Here is a 19604-nt window from a genome sequence, read left to right on the forward strand (position 1 = left end):
CAGTACATGTCACATGACTGTCATTAGATAGGCCTTCTGAAGAAAATGGGCTTTGCAGTAGTAATGTCAGTCGGTACAAATGCCTTATGGCCTCTCATTCAACAGCATACAAAGACACCAAGGTGAGAATGGCACAAAGTCATTTAAGTATCATTAGTAAAAGAAAAACCTGTTTTCATTTGTGTTCAGAAATATGAATACCAGTGCTGACATTTGAGGTTTCAGTGTGAGATACTTGCTTTGGCTTTGTAATATGTGCTGACAGCCATTTATTGTTCTCTTAGCATTTATTTACCCAGGGGTGGTTGACTTAGGTTGACGTAGGTTGACACTCGACGCTCTTTTTTGACCGGCGCCCTGCTTTACGCTCCCACCACGCCTTTCTGACGGCCCCTGTTTGAGCAGCTTGAGCTTAGACGCACCATGGTAGGTGGTGAGGGACAGAAAACCTGTGTTTTTAAACCTAGAAATACAATTAAAATCAACATACTTTTAATGAGTGAATGCAACTATTTGGATTACTACCACACTACAACCCTTTGCAAACGCAATTTACATAGGTTGCAATAACCATGAAATTCTTGCGAATGTGAAATATCTTGAAATAGATATCCGAATGTGTTATTTCCTCTGCGCAGCAAATAGGTAGATAGTGATATTTATAAATGTGTTACAGCCGGTAGAACCTGACATGTTGCCAGGAAAAAAATAGCCACCACGGCTATTTTCTTCCTGGCAAGATGTCAGTGATGTTTGTGAAGTAGAACTTTCATTAAACCGGAAAATGGTCTTGCTTTGTCGAAAATGGTGTACTATATTCTTGAAGTCTATTCCACATTGGGGTTGTGATGAGCCCCTAAATGTGCCACTTATAGGAACAAGACTATATGGAGTAATTTCCTGAAGAAATAATCTATTTTAACAGTATGCAACAGCTGCGAAATATATATGCCTACGGTACAATTCTTGAAATTTTAGTGTGACAGTCAAAACAACCCAGGGAAGCTCGCAGGGACCCACCTGCTGCAAAGACCAAAGATGTTTGACCAGATGATTAAAAGGTGATGAAGGTAAACTCCTCAAAACCAGACGCTCACAGTAGAATTGCAATTAAATGGCATTGGCATCAGCCAAAAGTTTAATAGTGTGCTTCCTAAGGGAAGCGGGAGCCGACAGTCATTTTGAGCTTTGTATAAACCAGCCAAGGATACTCTATGACCTGTGCAGGCCGTTGCATTGTGAAATAGGAATTTATCACTAACGGCTGTAAATTTGCAAACATTAGGGTGATATGATTTGTTTTTCAGTTTCATGTGAAACACTTGCCATGCTGCAATAGTTTGTAGGAGTTGAAAATGTGTAAGCAAAGTGCCTTTGGGCTGAGGTTGTGGTATAGGTGGTTATATTTGTCAAAATGAAAACAGCTACATGCTTGATTTAGGAAACATTGCATCTCTGTAATAAGAATATATTTAGGGTCGGTTGGCTCCTTTTAATGCTTAAATACCTCTAGTATAGACATAGTTTAGATTAGAGATTATTCTTTCTTCGAAGATCCAGACAGTGATGAGTCATTGCAGTTCTTTCTTAGGAACTGAAATTTCCTACAACTAAGACTCGGATAAGAAAAAAACATGAGTAATGTAGCCTGTGCACAGATACAGACTTTGCTGTGAGACACAGCGAGACAACATAGGACAATGTCATCTACGTAAGTTTAGCAGAGACAGTGATGCAGATCACTGACCTGTGTGTCCAAGGTTTTTAGGTGACTTAAAACTGGTGGAAGTAAAACCCACTGGTGGGCATCATGGGGGGGTTCACAGCCCCATAATATGTACAGTAGAGGAGTTGGACAGGAGGTAGTCTGGATGTTAAAGTGATGGTTCGGAGTAATTCACCCTAGGGTCCTTTGCACCATGACCTCGAGCCAAACACCCCCCCCAGAAGCTTTTTTCACCTGGGTCTAACATTGGGAGAGTTAGCGTAGAGTAGCATTATCAGCTGAATAGCTTAGCGCAGGGGCTAATGGATCCGAGAGTGTCTCTTGTACATTACCCACTAATAATGCCTGAAATGATACCAAACTTCTACACTAGTACAATAGGTTATGCACTCATAAAACAATGGATTGGAAAGTTTGTAAGTACACCAGAAGTTTATGCAAATGATACTTACCTGCTGGCTTCTGCTCTCTGCTGTTGTTTTTGTTGCTGCTGCCGGCAGTAAGACGAGTGCTTAGGGACATCTACAAATTACCACACCGAAAATATATGCAACAAAAATATTTATTAACTTATTTTTTAAAGTAAGTGCTGTAGTACAACTAGCAGGAGACAAGTTATAATTGAGGTAAGTTTGGAGACATTACCTTATTTAATCATTAAATTAATAAATATTTTTGTCATTTTTGTCTATAATGATCTATCTTGATATCAGTCTAACTTTGAATTCAAATTGCCAATGAAAAGGTTAAGTGCATGGTTTTCTTGGTCATCTCCTAGAATTGTTCTGTTAGAAAACAGAGCAATTCTGAAGCCCAAGTTTTTCAGTCTGTAAATTAAAATGACACAATTATAGAGCAACTATGGCTCCAGACTTTGGACTTAAACGTGGCTGGGGCATCTGTTATTTTCCTCAGACTGCTGTCCACCATCCAGTTGAAAACCTCTTCCTCTTCGGCTCGTTAACTTGTGTTCAAGTTTCCCTCATTCATAATTCAAATATCAATATTTGGCGCCAGTGAATCGATTATCCAATTGCACGAAGAAGGACAACGATATATATTTTATCCCACCCCTACTGTACGGTGTTGGATTGGGTGTGCTGGTGTGCTCCGGCAGCTACACAAACTATTTTCCAATATATTTGCTGGTCATACAGGCAAGGCACTGTGATGTTTGCGACAGAACAAGGTGCTGAGGTCAGACTTCCCCCTTGTATGTAAATGTTTCTACTCTCTGTGGTACTGAAGAGACTGTTTCAGAGAGTTCCCACCAGATTTAATGGGGCGCTATGCAGTTTTGGCAATTTCTTCACTTTTTGCTCGCAGGTTTCTCTATAGAGCTCCCACTACAGCTTCGGAATAGATATTTGGTAACACTGTGTAAAAACTCGCTCGGTCAGTCTGCCATTTCCTCTTTGTCTGTTCCTCCGACAATGCTTTCCTAGCTTTCTGCTTCTCTCAGCCATGACGATGGTGTGAAATACTCCATCGCTACCTTGTGCTTATAGCTGGCCGGTTCCTGGATGGGTGCGTGTATGTATGCAGTGCCGTGAAGCAATTCGTTACATCGCAAGACTTGATATCACGCAATACTTCCTGACGCTGGCTCGCCGGCCAAAATTTGCAAAGGTGGTTTTTCCGCTCACAGGCGCTAGGGGAGAGCGAGACGACCACCATTCAACCCCAAAAAAAGTCATATAACCATTCCAATGACTCCGAAGCTGTTCAGTTAAAGGAACACGCCGACTTATTGGGAATTTAGCTTATTCACCGTAACCCCCAGAGTTAGACAAGTCGATACATACCCTTCTCATCTCCGTGCGTTCTGTAACGCTGTCTGACGGCTCCAGCATTAGCTTAGCCTAGCACAGATCCTGCAGGTAAATGGTTCCAACTAGCCTACTGCTCGGACAAAAGTGACAGGAAATAACGCCAACATGTTCCTGTTTACATGTTGTGATTTGTAGAGTCACAGTGTGTACAAAAAACAACGTAACATGAGACACAGCCATCTTCTATCTGTAAACAAACCGGGAACTATATTCTCAGACAGGCTTGCTGCGAGCATATCACTCCGCCCAAGTACTATATTCTTCCGCCTGAGAATATAGTTCCCGGTTTGTTTATGGTTAGAAGATGGCTGTGTCTCATGTTACGTTGTTTTTTGTACACGCTGTAACTCTACAAATCACAACATGTAAATAGGAACATGTTGGCGTTATTTTGTCACTTATTGGGAGCAGTAGGATTACTGGAACCATTCACCTGCCTGTTCTGTGATGGGCTGATGCCGCTGGAGCCGTCAGACAGCTTTACAGCACGCACAGAGATGAGAAGGGTATGTACCCGACTTGTCTAACTCTGTTTTATCGATGATTGGTACAGATCCTCACCAAAACTATATAATCATTTTTTTATTTTAATATTTTTCAATGAAAATCGGAATAATATAATAACATTAATTAACAGTAATAATAAACTGATCATTCCCTACAATATCGTGAATCATATCCCGATCACAAGATCAGTCAAAATAATCGCAATTAGATTTTGTTTCTCATACCGTGCAGCCCTAATCTAAAGCAACCTTGGTAGGAGTTAGAGAGACCGGGAGACGCTCACGGAACACCATGGGTACAGCCACACAAAGTATGAGGCACACAATATTCCCTGTTAGTCAAACTGTCAGGGCAGGCTCCCGCTAAATAAGCCCATCCCTTTGCTGATACGGAGACATGGCGAGAGATTACTCATTTTGCTAATGATGGAGGTGTTCAACTGCAAATTGAGGCCGATTATATCTATTGGGAGCTTTTGAGAGGTTGTTTTTCATAGGATGCGCTGCAGATTTTGCAGATCATTGCTCCTGTGAAGGGAGTGAATGAGCACCGTAGGTACCAAAAGCAGCATCCCTCTTTATCATCATCACACCTGTAGGATGGAGCTTTCCGTCACAGTCATATGAAGACATTGTATGTGGAATCATATTTCCTATAGTGTCATGAAAGCCAAAGCACGTCGGGCTCTACTCTACGTGCACTAAATGGGATTCAAAGCTGATGTCTTGCTTCAAAAGGAGAATGTGAACTTGGCATTTCTACACATGAGGGAAACATCAGGAGTTAAGTGTTCCTAGGCTGTCTGTCTTGGCGCTCCTTGGCTAACCTCCCACCTTCTTTATTAACACACAAGAATTTATGGACCTGTTTGGGTCTTATCTGAATGTGTTATGTCTTGCAGCTGCCGGCCTTCCAAGGCCAGTGTTTTGACTGTTGGGAAAGCTGAGCAGTTTGATTTAAATTGCAACAGTGCTTTAAGCATCCGCTGGACTTAAACGCCTGTAGTTTTATACTCTCAGCAATTCTGTTTAACATCTTTTCATGTTTACTTCTCCGGGAAAGGGACAGAGTTGTGTCCGATCCGGGAGCATCTGGATCTCTTCACCACTCGAGACAGATAATGGAGCTGGAGCTGTAGAAAATGCAAAATGGCCACTCGTTGTTGGCACACTGTTGGACTCCTGTTTTGTTTGTGGTGTGATTTTATTGGAAACGCTCCAGAAACGTGTTATAAACGTTGTCTGGGACAGCTGTCTGCTTAACATCTCGCTCCGAGCCAAGATGGGGAGACCTGTGTAAACTGTGAGACGTCCAAGGAACTTCACCCATGCTCTCTCATGTCCATTTGTGGTGTATTTAAGCTCACTGTAACATAAACCGATGTCACATAGGTAAATGCAGATACACGACACCTGTCAAGCACAGAAAAGAAGACCAAAAAATATGTTTGGAGGACTATCCAGCTCTTATGTGACTTCATGTTCTGCTTTTCAAAAGTTTTTATGGAACGTTGGAAAGCATAACAATTAAAGCCGTAACAATTCAAGATTTTGCTGTATGATAAATTGTCTCAGAAATAATTGCGATTAACAGCATAATTGTCTCTGTCAGTCAAATTTCTAAATATTGATTTATTACTTTTTCAAACAAATTAAAGTTTTGAATGAATTCCAGGATTCGTCCTTTGGTTCGATCACTGTCATGTGACCCAGATCATGTAGTAACACAGGAACACAGCCTATGAAGTAAACCACGCCTATTCATTATCAAAACATTGTATTTTTTCCTAAATGAACATAAAATTGACAATAGAACATGTATTCTCATCACTAAAAAACAAAGGATTGATCATTAACAAACAGACTAATTTAGGAGTACAACAAATAGTCATCACTATTGGCAAAACCATGTGGCAAAATAGTCATCACTGCTTCTGTACTTTTGTTACTATGAACGTGTAAGTGCCAACAACTAACAAAAACTAACATATCTTTAGCTCAACAGTCCAACCAATAATCATTTATATAGTTACAATTTGCCATATCCAAACAAAATCAACAATTACCATCAATAGTCATTAGGATCTTGGCTAATGTTAGCAATAATTTACGGTTAAACAAAGAAACTGCGAATTACGTAATAAAATTGCAATTAGACAATTATGTAATAATGTAATAAATTACATTATAAATGTAATAAAACAACAATGCACATTTGAAATGTGTTTTTGTGCTGTGTGAATGGCCAGATGATGTTCTTCTAATGGAACTGGATTGCGTTTCCTCGCTTGCAGAAACTCCCATCTGTTCCTGGAATGTGGGCTGACGTCACGAGTGACCCGCTATCGATTAGGAGCACATAATCAGGGCTCTGTCGTCATTGTCTGCTGCAGCCCGTCCTGCTTTGTCCCCTCTTCACTACATTAACCAGAATCACAAGTGTTTAGGCATTCACTCATACAATCATGGCCATTATAGCAGTCCAACCTTTTTCATTCACGCATTGCAAAGTTATCCTTGCTGCTGCTCTGTTGTTGAGAGGCGTTTTCTGGATAGATGAAATTCTAATTCGCGAACATTCCTTATTCAGGCATGAATAATGAAGAAATGAAGTCACTGATGTGCTAAATATTCCTCTTTTGTTCTTCTGTAGCTAGGGCTGGGTTCGGAATTTGATACTTTTTAGGCACCGGCCGAATTGCCTCTAAAGTATTGAGTATCGAAAAATGCCTCGTCATTCAATACCAAATTGCAATCCCTAAGGAGTAAATCTCATCCGCTTCAGAGAGCCAATCAGCATGCAGTATGCTTCTACCAAGATCTAATAATGTCTGTGAGTGGCTGTCTAACTTACACGTCATCCAGACACGCAGAAAAAACACAGAGATAAATGCAAAGATTTGTGTCGTAATGTGTAACGTTGGAATTTCTTTTGTTGAAATGGGTTCAATAAAAATAGTATGGAAAAAAGTATGAATCAGCCGATATTGGTTTTTCAAGGCCGATACCGATTTCTTTTGTAGCCTTGTTGACACCAGACCCTTCTCAGTTGTAACTGAGAGTGGGTCTGGGGAAGGTTCATTCACAATTCATTTCCAAAGGGGCATCATCAACAGACACGCTCAAAGGCCTCTGGGCACAATTGGATAGTCCTTCAACCAATCAGACCAACGATCCGGGTGACGTAGCAGCGACAGCGGCATCAAATGGGTGGCTGCGCTTCGGTGGCCGTCATGTTGAATGTAAACAAGAAGCTGCTTGCCGTCACTGCGCTATCATCATCATGTAAAGCCCGCCTCAACGGTTGTGATTGGTGTCTCGATTTGGAAAAATTGGAAATGGGCTTGAATGGGCTCTTGGCCAGAAATTTGCCGGAAGTTTGTCAGGGTTTTCCCAGGCTAGATTTTTATATATCTGGAACCTGTATACATTTACAGTGAAAATGAAAATTTTGGAATGTTACAAACTCCAACACAAAACTTTGTTTAGATGCTTTAAGCAATTATTTAATAAATGAGAAACTTTAAACATAATACCCATTAACAGATACTCAGATAGTGTTGTGGGCGGAACATTAAGTCAGACTCAGTGGTGAGGGAAACCGAAGCAGAAGGACAGACACAGAGCTGTAGCCGAGCCAAAGTAGCTCACTTTTTAAATAATTAACTTTATCGGTTATCAGGCAAATAAAACGGCCCGCTAATCGACCAGGGCCAATACTAGGTCTATCCCTAGAAAAAAAGTATTGTTCAGGAACCAGTATCGAAGTCCCAGTATTGATATCGGTGCCAGTATCGAACATTTGTTATTCCCCTATCTTACTTGAAGAATATGAAGATGTTTTTCTACAAAACCATTTTTCATTTTACAAAAGAAGCCAAACTTATGGCTGTTCAAATGTTCAAAATTGTCAATAAACACAAGAACTTCACCTAAATAAAATACAAAATCAAAAGATCAAAGACTATCTATAGAGCTTCCAGATATGTTGATATGCTCATGCTGGACTTGGGCTGCTGGGAGTCCTGAAATGAGATACTAAAGACCCCCCCCCCCCATAATTATCTCCATGCTATATCCCATCCCTTAGAAGCCCACCAGTGGGACCTGTGAGAACACTGATGGGAGGCCTCTCCCTTCACCTTTTACTATAATTTAGCAGTAATGGCCCAGCACCGGTGCGTTTCCCTGCAGTCTCATCAAGGCGTTGTTAGTGGTGTGAGCTGTCGCTCACATCAAACGCTAGACATGTTGCCTGAGGCGTCCGCTCTGACTGCAGCCGAGTGTCTCACTAGAGAGTAAATCGCCCTGCCCCAACAACACATGACCTTTTACAAAAGCTGGTAATATATGAGAGCATGTACGCAGGCTCTGCCGCAGCGCCACAGTGCCGCTGCTTGTGCAGCTGTGTAGTGTGTGTGTGTGTGTGTACTGCAGCAGCAGGTAAAGCAGAGTCAAAGACGACTGCCTGGTGCCTCCTCTTTGTCTTTTGAAAATGCACAGGTGGGATGAAAAACACCCTGAGGGCTTGTACTGGAACCCACCTAACATTGAAATGAAATGCAGCTACAGTATGCATGCTTGCATCTATGGCTGGTTATCGCCAATGATGTCTTGAATCGACTCGATTCTGTTTTACAAGGTCCCGATTTGATTACTTTTCCGATTCCTTATGAATTGGGTTAGGTACACGAAAAGCCTTGTATTAAAAGATCGATTTCACGGGGGCCTGGATAGCTCTCCTGGTTGAGCGTGCGCCCCGTGTACAGAGGCTCAGTCTTTGCCGCAGCAGCCGCGGCCGCGGCCCTTTGCTGCATATCATTCCCCCTCTCTCTCCCCCTTTCCTGTCTTCAGCTGGCCTACATAATAAAGGCCGTAAATGCCCCCAAAAACTCTTAAGAAAGATGGATTTCGGGATTTTATTAATCGATATCAGTTCACTCAAACAAAGATACATTTTAATCGGCGAATCGATTGTTTTAACCCGGCCCTACTAGCCACCAATTTACAGATAAGCATAAGGATTGTTACGCTATTTACAAGAAAGAAAAGAATGTCTAACAAGTGGTACTACAGATGAACAAACAACAACAAAAATATGACCGTATCATATCGGCACTGCGTTAATACACTGTATCATGACTAAATTTACATAGTGCTGTACTTCATCAAGTCAAGTCAACTTTATTGTCAATTATCTCAAAACATGCGCCATACATACAGAGCAATGGAAAATGTGTTTTCTCTTTGACCCACTGTGCAATAAGTACAAAATATATACAATACAATAAATTGTAAAAAACATATATATATATATATATATATATATATATATATATATATATATATATAACATTCTAAAAATAAATGCAAAAGTGAGGCAAAACCAAACAGCATAGAAAACTAAAGAAATTGAAAATGAGCAATGGAAAAATATAAAATTAAAGTGAAAAGTGTTCCTGAGTGTCTTTTATAATCCTAATTTTTTTAATAAAATATTTTGTTGTTTGTAAGTTTGTTGTTGTTTAATCCTAAATGAGGAGTGACTGTAAAGGGAAGCATATAACTGGACCTCTGTAGCTGAATGTAAACTGGCCACGGTGGAAGCTCCTCTCCTGCTTTTACAGGAAGAGAGGTAAACAAGAATATTGTAACCCTTATTTTGGATAACATTCGTGTGTACTTTGGATGTTTGCTCATACGCATTTAAAAAACATGTAGACTGATGCTTATCAGCCAGACTGTTGACACAGCCTACTACTACCGCACACACACACACACACGCACACACTATGTATTGCTCTATTGCTGTACATAGAAGGCACACCTTGGATAATTGTCTAGGCCACACAACCACCACTGAGTTTATTAGTCAGTGTTACTAGGACAGCAGAGTGATGAGTTTAAAGACCTGAGACCAGGCTTGTTTGTTACAGTGTTGGTTTAGATATGTGCAAATACACAAAAGTGATTGCTCTGACTTATCAGCTGCCGCTGTGTATTTATCTCCCAAAATGCAGTATATAAAGCCATGGAGGACTGTCAACAAATACCAGACAACTGTATCTCCTTTTTGTATGAATTTGTTTGTTTTCCCACTGTATCATTGTTTCGCAGAGTGCCAGAAATAGAACAAACCGTGTCTACTTATCAACATGCGAAGAAACAAAAGAGAATTGGCCAGACAAGCCAGTTGTGATCGTATTTTTAGAAGAGAAACTCGCTCAGAAGATTGTTTTGTGTGGTTTTGTTATTAGAGGTTTTCCTTCCCAGTCATCTGAAATAGATGCAGACGTTATCCTCCGTAGTCTCTCTGTATCTGGAGCTGGCTGCCATCGGTGCAGGACATATGAGGCCATGTTGGAACAAGGTAAGATCAAGACCTTTATGGGATGTTGAACAAGACTGAAGGGACTAAACGCTGTGCGTTCATAGACACGGATGGCTGCTCTTCTTCTTGGAACGCTTCACGCGCTGGCAGGAAGTCATTTTACATTCTAGAGTTGAGACTCTTCAACTCTTTTGTCATTAGTACTAGAATTTTGCTCAGATTTGACGTTTATTTGACTTTGATCTCTTCTGCGAAAAGAGCAGCAGGATGTGATGAACAAAAACCAGTTTGCAGTGTTCTGCTCAAACAATAATGTATGATACCGTGTTTGCATAGGGTCGGGCTACAACTAACAATTGTTTTCATAGTCGATTCATCTGTAGCTTAGTTTCTCGATTAATCGAGTCGTCGTTTGGTTTATGAAATGTCAGAAAATGGTGAAAAATGTGGATCGGTGTTTCCCAAAGCCCAAGATGACATCCTGACATCTGGTTTTGTCCACAACTCAAAGATATTCAGTTTACTGTCACAGAGGAGAGAAGAAACTACAAAATATCCACATTTAACAAGCTGGAATCAGTCTTTTTATTTCCTAAATAAGCTCAACCCACTTAATAGAGTATCAAAATAGTTGGCAATTAATGAAATAGTTGACAACGAATCGATGAGTCTTTGCAGCTCTAGTATAGGGTGTGATTAGTGGCTCACAGCCCGACCAGTGGACCAGTGGACCAGTGGACTGTCCAGTCCAGTTGTTATTAAGGGCAGTGTGTCCCAGCTGAGCCATTTCTTTTTTTTTTTTTTTCGAGAACAGTGATGCAGCTTAAACCAAAGCTATGAGGGGGAGGGGAAAGTTGGAGAGTCAGGACAGTTCAGCCTAGTTTTACACTTCCCACTGCTCAGACAGTGATCGATGGGCTTAGACATGCTCTATAGGACAGGCGGTGGGTGGATTAGGCTCATTTTGTTGTGTCCTCCTCCCCCATGATTTACTTCGCCAGGGAAGTTTGCTCATATTTGAAAGAGTGCGTGAGAGAGAGAGAGAGAGAGGAGAGAGAGAAAGAGAAAGGGAAAAGCTGCACTGCCAGTTGTGTTGTTGAAAAGGCTGATTGGAAAATAAATGCACTTTCATCGTGCATGCGCGGTTTCCGTGAGAAGCTTAGCAGAAAGGGTGACGAAGGGAAACATTATTCAACCCTCTTCATTCAGACCAAGCCGTAAATGAATTTGTTCTTGAATTAGGCAGCAGCTACTTTTTCCTGTGGAAACCACTCATTCTATTTTAAGTACGATAAGGCCTCCTAAATGAGTTGTCTTTGCTCCGTGGTTGAGAGTGGCTGTCCTGAGTTAATATGCCCGCCGCAGCTGAAGGATGCCAGGAATAACCCAGCTGGGTCGCGCTGACCTCTCGAAACTGGGCAGCGCTCCAGGTCTCAATTAAGTGATGCTCTCTCTTTCCAGAAAAGGCAAAGATATTTAATATAAGGGGCTTTGCAACAGTTATAGTGATTTCTCTGTGCATGGTCTAATGGCAATGAAGCAAGCACAGAGCTTTGTGGACCCCCCCCCTCAAATGTATTTGTCTTTGATGACTAGGGCTGCAACTAACGATTAGGAGAGACTTCATTTAAAGCTCTAGTGCATAACTTTTTGATATTAACGAACGTCTGTTACATTCAAGCTGTTGCCAAATGAGTTGATACAAAGCTAATTAAGACAAGATCAGCTCCACACAACTCTCTCCGGATTTCTCAGTATGACTATGTTCAGGAGATTGTGGCGTCCGGTGACTTTACTGCGCAGAAGCTCGAGTGAAGATAATAACCATTTCCAGTCCATCATGTTCTTCTAATCCTCCATGTCCTCTTTGGCTACAGTCAACTGTGTGTGTGTGTGTGTGTGTGTGTGTGTGTGTGTGTGTGTGTGTGTGTGTGTGTGTGTGTGTGTGTGTGTGTGTGTGTGTGTGTGTGTGTGTGTGTGTGTGTGTGTGTGTGTGTGTGTGTGTGTGTGTGTGTGTGTGTGTTGGGGGTGCACGGGCACGGAAGGCTTGTATCATGTGGACGCGCCGACAGTTTTGTTTTCATTACTTAGAATTCCTCATGGGGGCAACAGAAACTACGCACTATAGCTTTAAAGGAACACGCCGACTTATTGGGACTTTGTCTTATTCACCGTATCCCCCAGAGTTAGACGAATCCATACATACCCTTCTCATCATCTCTGTGCGTGTTGTAACTCTGTCTGACGCACCCACCGCTAGCCTAGCTTAGCCCAGATCCTGGAGGTAACCGGTTCCAACTAGCCTACAGCTACCAATAAGTGACAAAATAACACATTTTCCTATTTACATGTTGTGATTTGTATAGTCACAGGGTGTACAAATAACAAGGTCACAGCCATCTGACAAAGCCATCTTTCTTACCATATATAAACTGGGAACTATATTCTCAGAAAGGCGAAGCACTGCTACTTCCGCCAATTTATTATTTATTATTCTTAAAAAAACTGAAAAATGAAATCAAAGAAAGGCTTTTACGTCCGTTTTGGTGAGCCCAGAGGGAAAATATGGCATTTTAAAAGTAGCCTACATTTACGGTAGCTAGCAGACTACAGAGAAAGTGTGATATTTTTACGTCCGTTTCGGAGCGAGAGGGAAAATATTTCAGTCGACACGTGGAATCGAAATGAGGAACCGGAATTTTCGTTCTAATCTGGTCCGATTCCTATCGGTTGCGTAGGTTTTGGTACCCAACCCTAGCGATGAGGAGCGGGGCTTCTGATGATGGAGGAAGCCTGGGCGCTGCTGGGAATGATGATGAGAGTTAGAGGTGAATGGGGTGGAGGAAGGGTCGCATTGATTTAGCCTGAAATGACAACTGACAGCAGCAGAGAGGAGAACAGGTTTAAAGTATGAACGAGAGAGAGAGAGAGAGAGAGAGAGAGAGAGAGAGAGTGAGAAGCATAGAATCTGTTGATTATTTTCGCGATTAGTTGTCTGGTCTCTAAAATGTCTGAAAATGGGTAAAAAATGTGGATCAGCGTTTCCCAAAGCCCCAGATGACGCCCTCAAATGTCTCGTTTTGTCCTCAACTCAAAGATATTCACTTTACTGTCACAGAGGAGAGAAGAAAGTAGAACGATATTCACGTTTAACAAGCTGGAATCAGAGAATTCTCAAACCGATTAATCGATTATCAAAATAGTTGGCGATTAATTTAATAGTTGACAACTAGTCGATTCATCTTTGCAGCTCTAGTATAAAACATTAGCTAGCGCTACACTCAGCCAGTGTTGATGAAAACAGTCAGGGGAGCAACGCCACATTCAGCTTTGCAGCTCTAGGGATGACTGTACACTATTTTTTTCATTTCATATTTTTTTTTTTCACACTCAGAAGAAAGCTTGAGTCTGCTTTGCCGCCCTTTACCAGTATAATCTGCATTAGTTTTCATTCATAACAACTTCCCATAGTGAGAAACAATGGTGGAATATAAAGTACATTTACTCCAGTACTATACTTAAAGGGGTGATAGAATGCAAAACTGATTTTACCTTGTCATAGTTGAATAATGACAGTTTAGTGGGTAACTAGGACATACATAGAACCTCTAAATCCCATTGACACCTATTTTCTCTGCAAATCTCACTATTTGAAACTGCCTCTGAAAACAGGCGAATCTCAACGAGCCCCATAGTTGACGTCAACTATTGCGGCTCCTCCTCATTTGGCTCTAGTCTTTCTCTTTGTCACGCCCCAACATTTGCATAGGCTACACAACTGACCTGAGATCAGTTAGTCTTCTGCATCTAGGTCGTGCAGATCTCAGAAATTGTATACATTGTTCATATGCTATTTTACCATTAAATTCACTTCTGAGACTTTTTTATGTGAGAAATCAACTATGTAGAGGTCAAATATGGGCCGTTTTACGAAAATTGATGTCTAATTGCAAATTACAGTTATCGGACAGTCGCAGCTAACGAAACACCTAGCTAGTCTTCACAAATATTAACTTGAAATCGGACACCGTTGTTAGGTTTATAAGACATATAGTTAGATGTTGTGTAAGTGGCGTGACGAAATTCAAACTGTAAATATACTCGAATTAAGGCGAAAAGGAAGCTAACTATCCGTGGTTTGTAGCTACACATAGCTAGGATTGAAGGGACAGTCGCGAGCTAACGAAACACTTTGTCTTCACAAATATTCATTAACTTGAAATCGGACACCGTTGTTAGCTTTATAAGACCTTTAGTTAGATTTTGTATAAGTGGCGTGACATGTGTGTAACATGTGGTAAGAGATTGCTGGTGTAACAAGGCTCGCTCGCCGGCGCTCTCACTTCCACACCGGGCCATTTAGCTAGCAGGAAGAGGGGAGTTGAAGGCCCTGGAGCTCTGTCAGGGCAGCGGTGTTGGTAGTCCCTGCTGTGGGCTGCCAGCCGTGACGGAGCTCCAAGTACCTCATAGCAGGCCGGAGTCTGTGAAGGAAGGCAGGCCGGGCGGCGAGGCAGCACCGGCGGGCGGCGAGGCAGCACCAGCGGCTGAACTCCGACACACAGTCTTACCAAATTTGCAATTAGCCATCAATTTTCGTAAAATGGCCCATATTTGAGCTTTATATAGTTGATTTCTCGCTTAAAAAAGAAGTGAATCTCAGAAGTGAATTTAATAACGAAATAGCCCGACAAACAATGTATAACTTTGCAGTGTCTGAAATATGAGGCCTGCTGCCGAGTCTCCCATATGTTTCTATGTAGTTTGCTCAAACCAATCAGCGTGTAGCTCATTCTGAATATTCATTAGCATACCATATTTGGAAGAAAAGCTCTTGTTCCAAATAGAGCCATATTCACAGGGTAGTTAAGGGCCTAATAAAATAGCATTCGGGCCATTTTCAGCCCAACCAATGTTACATACCCCATTAGGAGACCTTAAGGAACAGTGTAAAATAACCTATATAATCATTCTATCACCCCTTTTAAGTACAAATGTTGAGTTACTTTATTTGAGTCTTTTCTTCTCATGCCACTTTCTACTTCTACTCCGCTACATTTCAGAGAGACATATTGTACTTTTTACTCCACTACATTCATCTGTTACAGCTTTATTTACTACTTACTTTACACATTAAGATTTGTACACACAAAACGCATGTAGTTTATAAAATCTGATGTTTTATTATGAATTAAACTAGCCAACAATATAAGGGCCTACAAGTCCAGCTGAAATGATTAGACCATTAAAACACACAACTGTTTGGATCCTTTACACTTTCTAGAATATGAGGACTTTTCTGCATAGAGTACTTTTACTTCTAATACTTTAAGTACATTTACCTGATGATACTTACATACTTATACTTAAGTTAGATTTTCAGTATAGGACTTTTACTCGCAACAGAGTATTTTTACAGTGTGGCATTAGTATTTTAACTTAAGTAAAGGATCTGGATACTTCTTCCACTGCTGGTGAGAAATGACCTTACAACGTCTTCTCTAGTGGTAAGATGCACACAGCAGCATGGCTCTACTCTCAGTCTGACAGAAATTAAAAAGAAGAAGTCTTATACCCCAACACCTCAAGAGCACGTCAGCCACACACGGAAGATAAGATCGGAATCTGCACTTCCTGGGGAAAGAAAAGAGAAAGAAAACATGTTGCAGCCTCTTTCTTTCCTCTGTTGATTTATCAGAGGAAGAATAAACACAAGTTTGAATGTGTCAAAGAACACGTCAGTAACATTTGTAGTCAAATATTGATATAAAATATTAGAATATGCGTCATTGCCTTACGTTCACATAACATTCACATAACCACTTACCACCACTGTCTAACAACGTATATGATGTAATAATAATGTTAGAAAATGGGGGGAAAAAATGTCTATCAGTGTTTTCCAAAGCCCACGATAACGTCTTCAAAAGCAGCGGTGGAAGAAGTATTCAGATCCTTTACTTACATACTTAAGTACTAATACCACACTGTAAAAATACTCCTGCATTAAAACTGTTACTTAAGTAAAAGTATGTGTATGTGTCTAATCATTTCAGCTGGACTTGTAGGCCGTTATATTGTTGGCTAGTTTAGTTTTATGTGTAAAGTAACTAGTAACTAAAGCGGTAACAGATGAATGTAGTGGAGTAAAAAGTACAATATTTCTCTCTGAAATGTAGCGGAGTAGAAGTAGAAAGAGGCAGGAGACGAAAAAGACTCGAGTAAAGTACAAGTACCTTAACATTTGTACTTAAATACAGTACTGGAGTAAATGTACTTAGTTACATCCCCCCACTGCTCACATCTTCTTTTGTCCACAACTCAAAGATATATTCAGTTTACTGTCACAGGGGAGAGAAGAAACTGGAAAATATTCACATTTAAGGAGCTAGAATCAGAGAATTTAGTGGGAAAAATGACTCCAACCCATTCATCGATTATCAAAATAGTTGACCGTTCATTTAATAGTTGACAACAAATCGATTTAATCAGCTCTTGTCGTCTCACGACACCGCTCCCTCTTTAACTGATTTGATTGGTCCAGAAACACCACAGCAGTGAGGTGCCAAATTAACAGTGGCACTGTTCTATGTGTCCCAGTGTCCCAGTAAGCCATGACATGTGTGACAGACACCCAGTATGCACAATACCGGGACGCTGAGACTGTAGCAGCTACAGTAATTCAGCCATCATTAACTTTACCCCTGAAATGCCTTTTATAAGCCAATGTTGCATGCATATTTCCAGAGAAGATTAGGAATAGAAAAAGCACAGAAGAGATGCAATGCTATCCATTTGTCTGCCCTGTGTGTGTGTGTGTGTGTGTGTGTGTGTGTGTGTGTGTGTGTGTGTGTGTGTGTGTGTGTGTGTGTGTGTGTGTGTGTGTGTGTGTGTGTGTGTGTGTGTGTGTGTGTGTGTGTGCGTGCGTGTGTGTGTGTGTGTGTGTGTGCGCGTCTGCATGGTGTCACTGTGGTTTGAGGGGTGTGTGGGAGGGGGCAGTTAGCCTTGCAGCAGTGTCTGTGTTGATGGAGAGAGAGGGGGCCTGCAGGATCCTGTGTGTCAGCAGCCTGCATGGGAGAGACATTGCCTGGCGGAAGTGCATCACTGGCAGATGTCCAAAAAAAAAAAAAATCCCCTCAGCCCCGCTTCCCCTTCCCTTCCTGGTCTATCTTCCTCTTTTGTCTCTGAGCACAGAGAACACAGAGGCCCTTTAAGACAGCCACTGGGAAAACATATGGACGCCACTGTCCTTCCGTTCTGCTTTTCCAGTTGACGAATACAACAATGGTGTTATTGGTGTGAATTGTAGGCTTCTTGCTCTTGCATCATACGTGGGTGCATTGTTGGAGCATGTTATTCTGCTGCCTTTCATGTAGTTATGAAAAAAAGGGGGTGTTTATTTACACGTTCAGAGGAAACTCCAGCTCCAGTGACACCATCGTATGCAGATGGAGGTTGGTTTGGATTGGAGCAAAGCCGTGTCGATCACCACTTCCCAAAGTGATCTTTACACTATGACTTATCTGGGAGAAACAAATTACACCACGGTAGTGTTTGGTTGATGTCAAGTTTTAAAATTCTACTTCATGGCTACAGACTGAATTAGTATTTGGTGTTAAGAACCAAAGAACTAAGACCTCTGGATAGGGTGGATGCAAGGTGGGGGTCAGGGTGGATGGCGTGTAAGTGTGTGTGTGTGTGTGTGTGTGTGTGTGTGTGTGTGTGTGTGTGTGTGTGTGTGTGTGTGTGTGTGTGTGTTTTTGTGTGTGTGTGTGTGTGTGTGTGATTTATTTATCAGTACTTTTGTACTTCATCCTCATTTATGTTGATTAATCACAACTCTTCTTTTTTTTTTTAAACATTTGTTTATTGAATTTTTAACACAGTAACACGTCTTCACATCTTATAATGGTGTGTTTTTCTGTCACACAGGGGCTTCAACACCCCCAAAAGAAAAAAGGCAATAAAAAAAGACAAAAAACTGAACAAATTCCAATTTATTACAACTTTTGATGAGAGGGGAGACCAGTGTTTATGCATTTTTGGACTATGTCTTGTTCGTGATTATCATTTCTTATATATTGTTCCCCCCTCCCAAACTGGAATATAAAATAAAAACCATTAAACCCTTGGTAACAAAAAGAAAGTTCTTACAGTGCAGCCTGCAGTCGCGTAATGAAGTTGTCGTGGTGGTGGAGTTGTGCTTCTCCCTTAGCACACGGAGGGATATCAGCACAGGAAATACGTTGGGAGGGAGTAAACACCTGCTGCCCCCCATCGCCTCCAGCACACACATATACACAAACCACACACAACCACATGTAACCTGCTCCAGTAAGCAGACTTTAGTGTCTCTGCAGTGTTTGATCAACAGTTAACATCGCAAAAGTCCAGCTGTGGAGTGTGTTACCACGGCAACATTCTGCATCTCGAATAGTAAGAAATCAAACGGAGTCTGTACAACTGTTGAGTATTTTAAATGCAGGTGAAAAAATTATTTTACGTTTCTTTTAAAAACAGGTCATCATTCTCCATCAACGCGCGTACGTGTCTTGTCTCTACTGGCTCGCAGGTTGTGTGTTTTGTGTGTGTGTGTGTGTGTGTGTGTGTGTGTGTGTGTGTGTGTGTGTGTGTGTGTGTGTGTGTGTGTGTGTGTGTGTGTGTGTGTGTGTGTGTGTGCGCGTGCGCGCGCGCTGAGCTCATGGTATTACCTTTCACTCTCTTTTCCCAGGCATGGAAGAAACGCTGGTTCATACTTCGCAGCGGCCGCATGAGTGGTGACCCCGACGTCCTGGAGTACTACAAGAACGACCACTCCAAGAAACCCATCCGGGTCATCGACCTGCACTGCTGCGAGCAGGTGGACGCCGGCCTCACCTTCAAGAGGAAGGAGTTCCAGGACAGCTTCGTGTTTGACATCAAGACCTCCGACCGCACTTTCTATCTCGTAGCTGAGACTGAGGAGGAGATGAACAAGTGGGTCCGCTCCATCTGCCAGCTGTGTGGGTTCAACCAGTCAGACGACAACCACGGTAGGAAACCCTGTTCTCGCTCTTCTATGCCTCTGCCACTGCTTTTCCCCTTTATCTCTCCATCATCGCGCTTTTTACCTTTTTACCAAGGTTAGTTAGATGGAAGAAGTACTCAGATTCTTGACTTAAGTAAAGGTACTAATACCACACGGTAAACATACTCTGTTACAAGTAAAAGTC

General features: G+C 41.6%; 1 protein-coding gene across 2 annotated transcripts in view; it reads left to right on the top strand.

The window, feature by feature from the left end:
* The window catches only part of gab2 (GRB2-associated binding protein 2), a 53947-nt gene that overhangs the window by 7405 nt on the left and 26938 nt on the right, over window positions 1–19604 (top strand). For both annotated transcript variants that reach the window (XM_039784758.1, XM_039784750.1), the window contains exon 2: window positions 19124–19424. In XM_039784758.1, coding sequence (XP_039640692.1) covers window positions 19124–19424 — 301 coding nt within the window. The remainder of the gene's footprint in view (window positions 1–19123; window positions 19425–19604) is intronic.

Source organism: Perca fluviatilis, chromosome 2, assembly GCF_010015445.1.
Source record: "Perca fluviatilis chromosome 2, GENO_Pfluv_1.0, whole genome shotgun sequence".
In the NCBI taxonomy this organism is placed as follows: domain Eukaryota; kingdom Metazoa; phylum Chordata; class Actinopteri; order Perciformes; family Percidae; genus Perca; species Perca fluviatilis.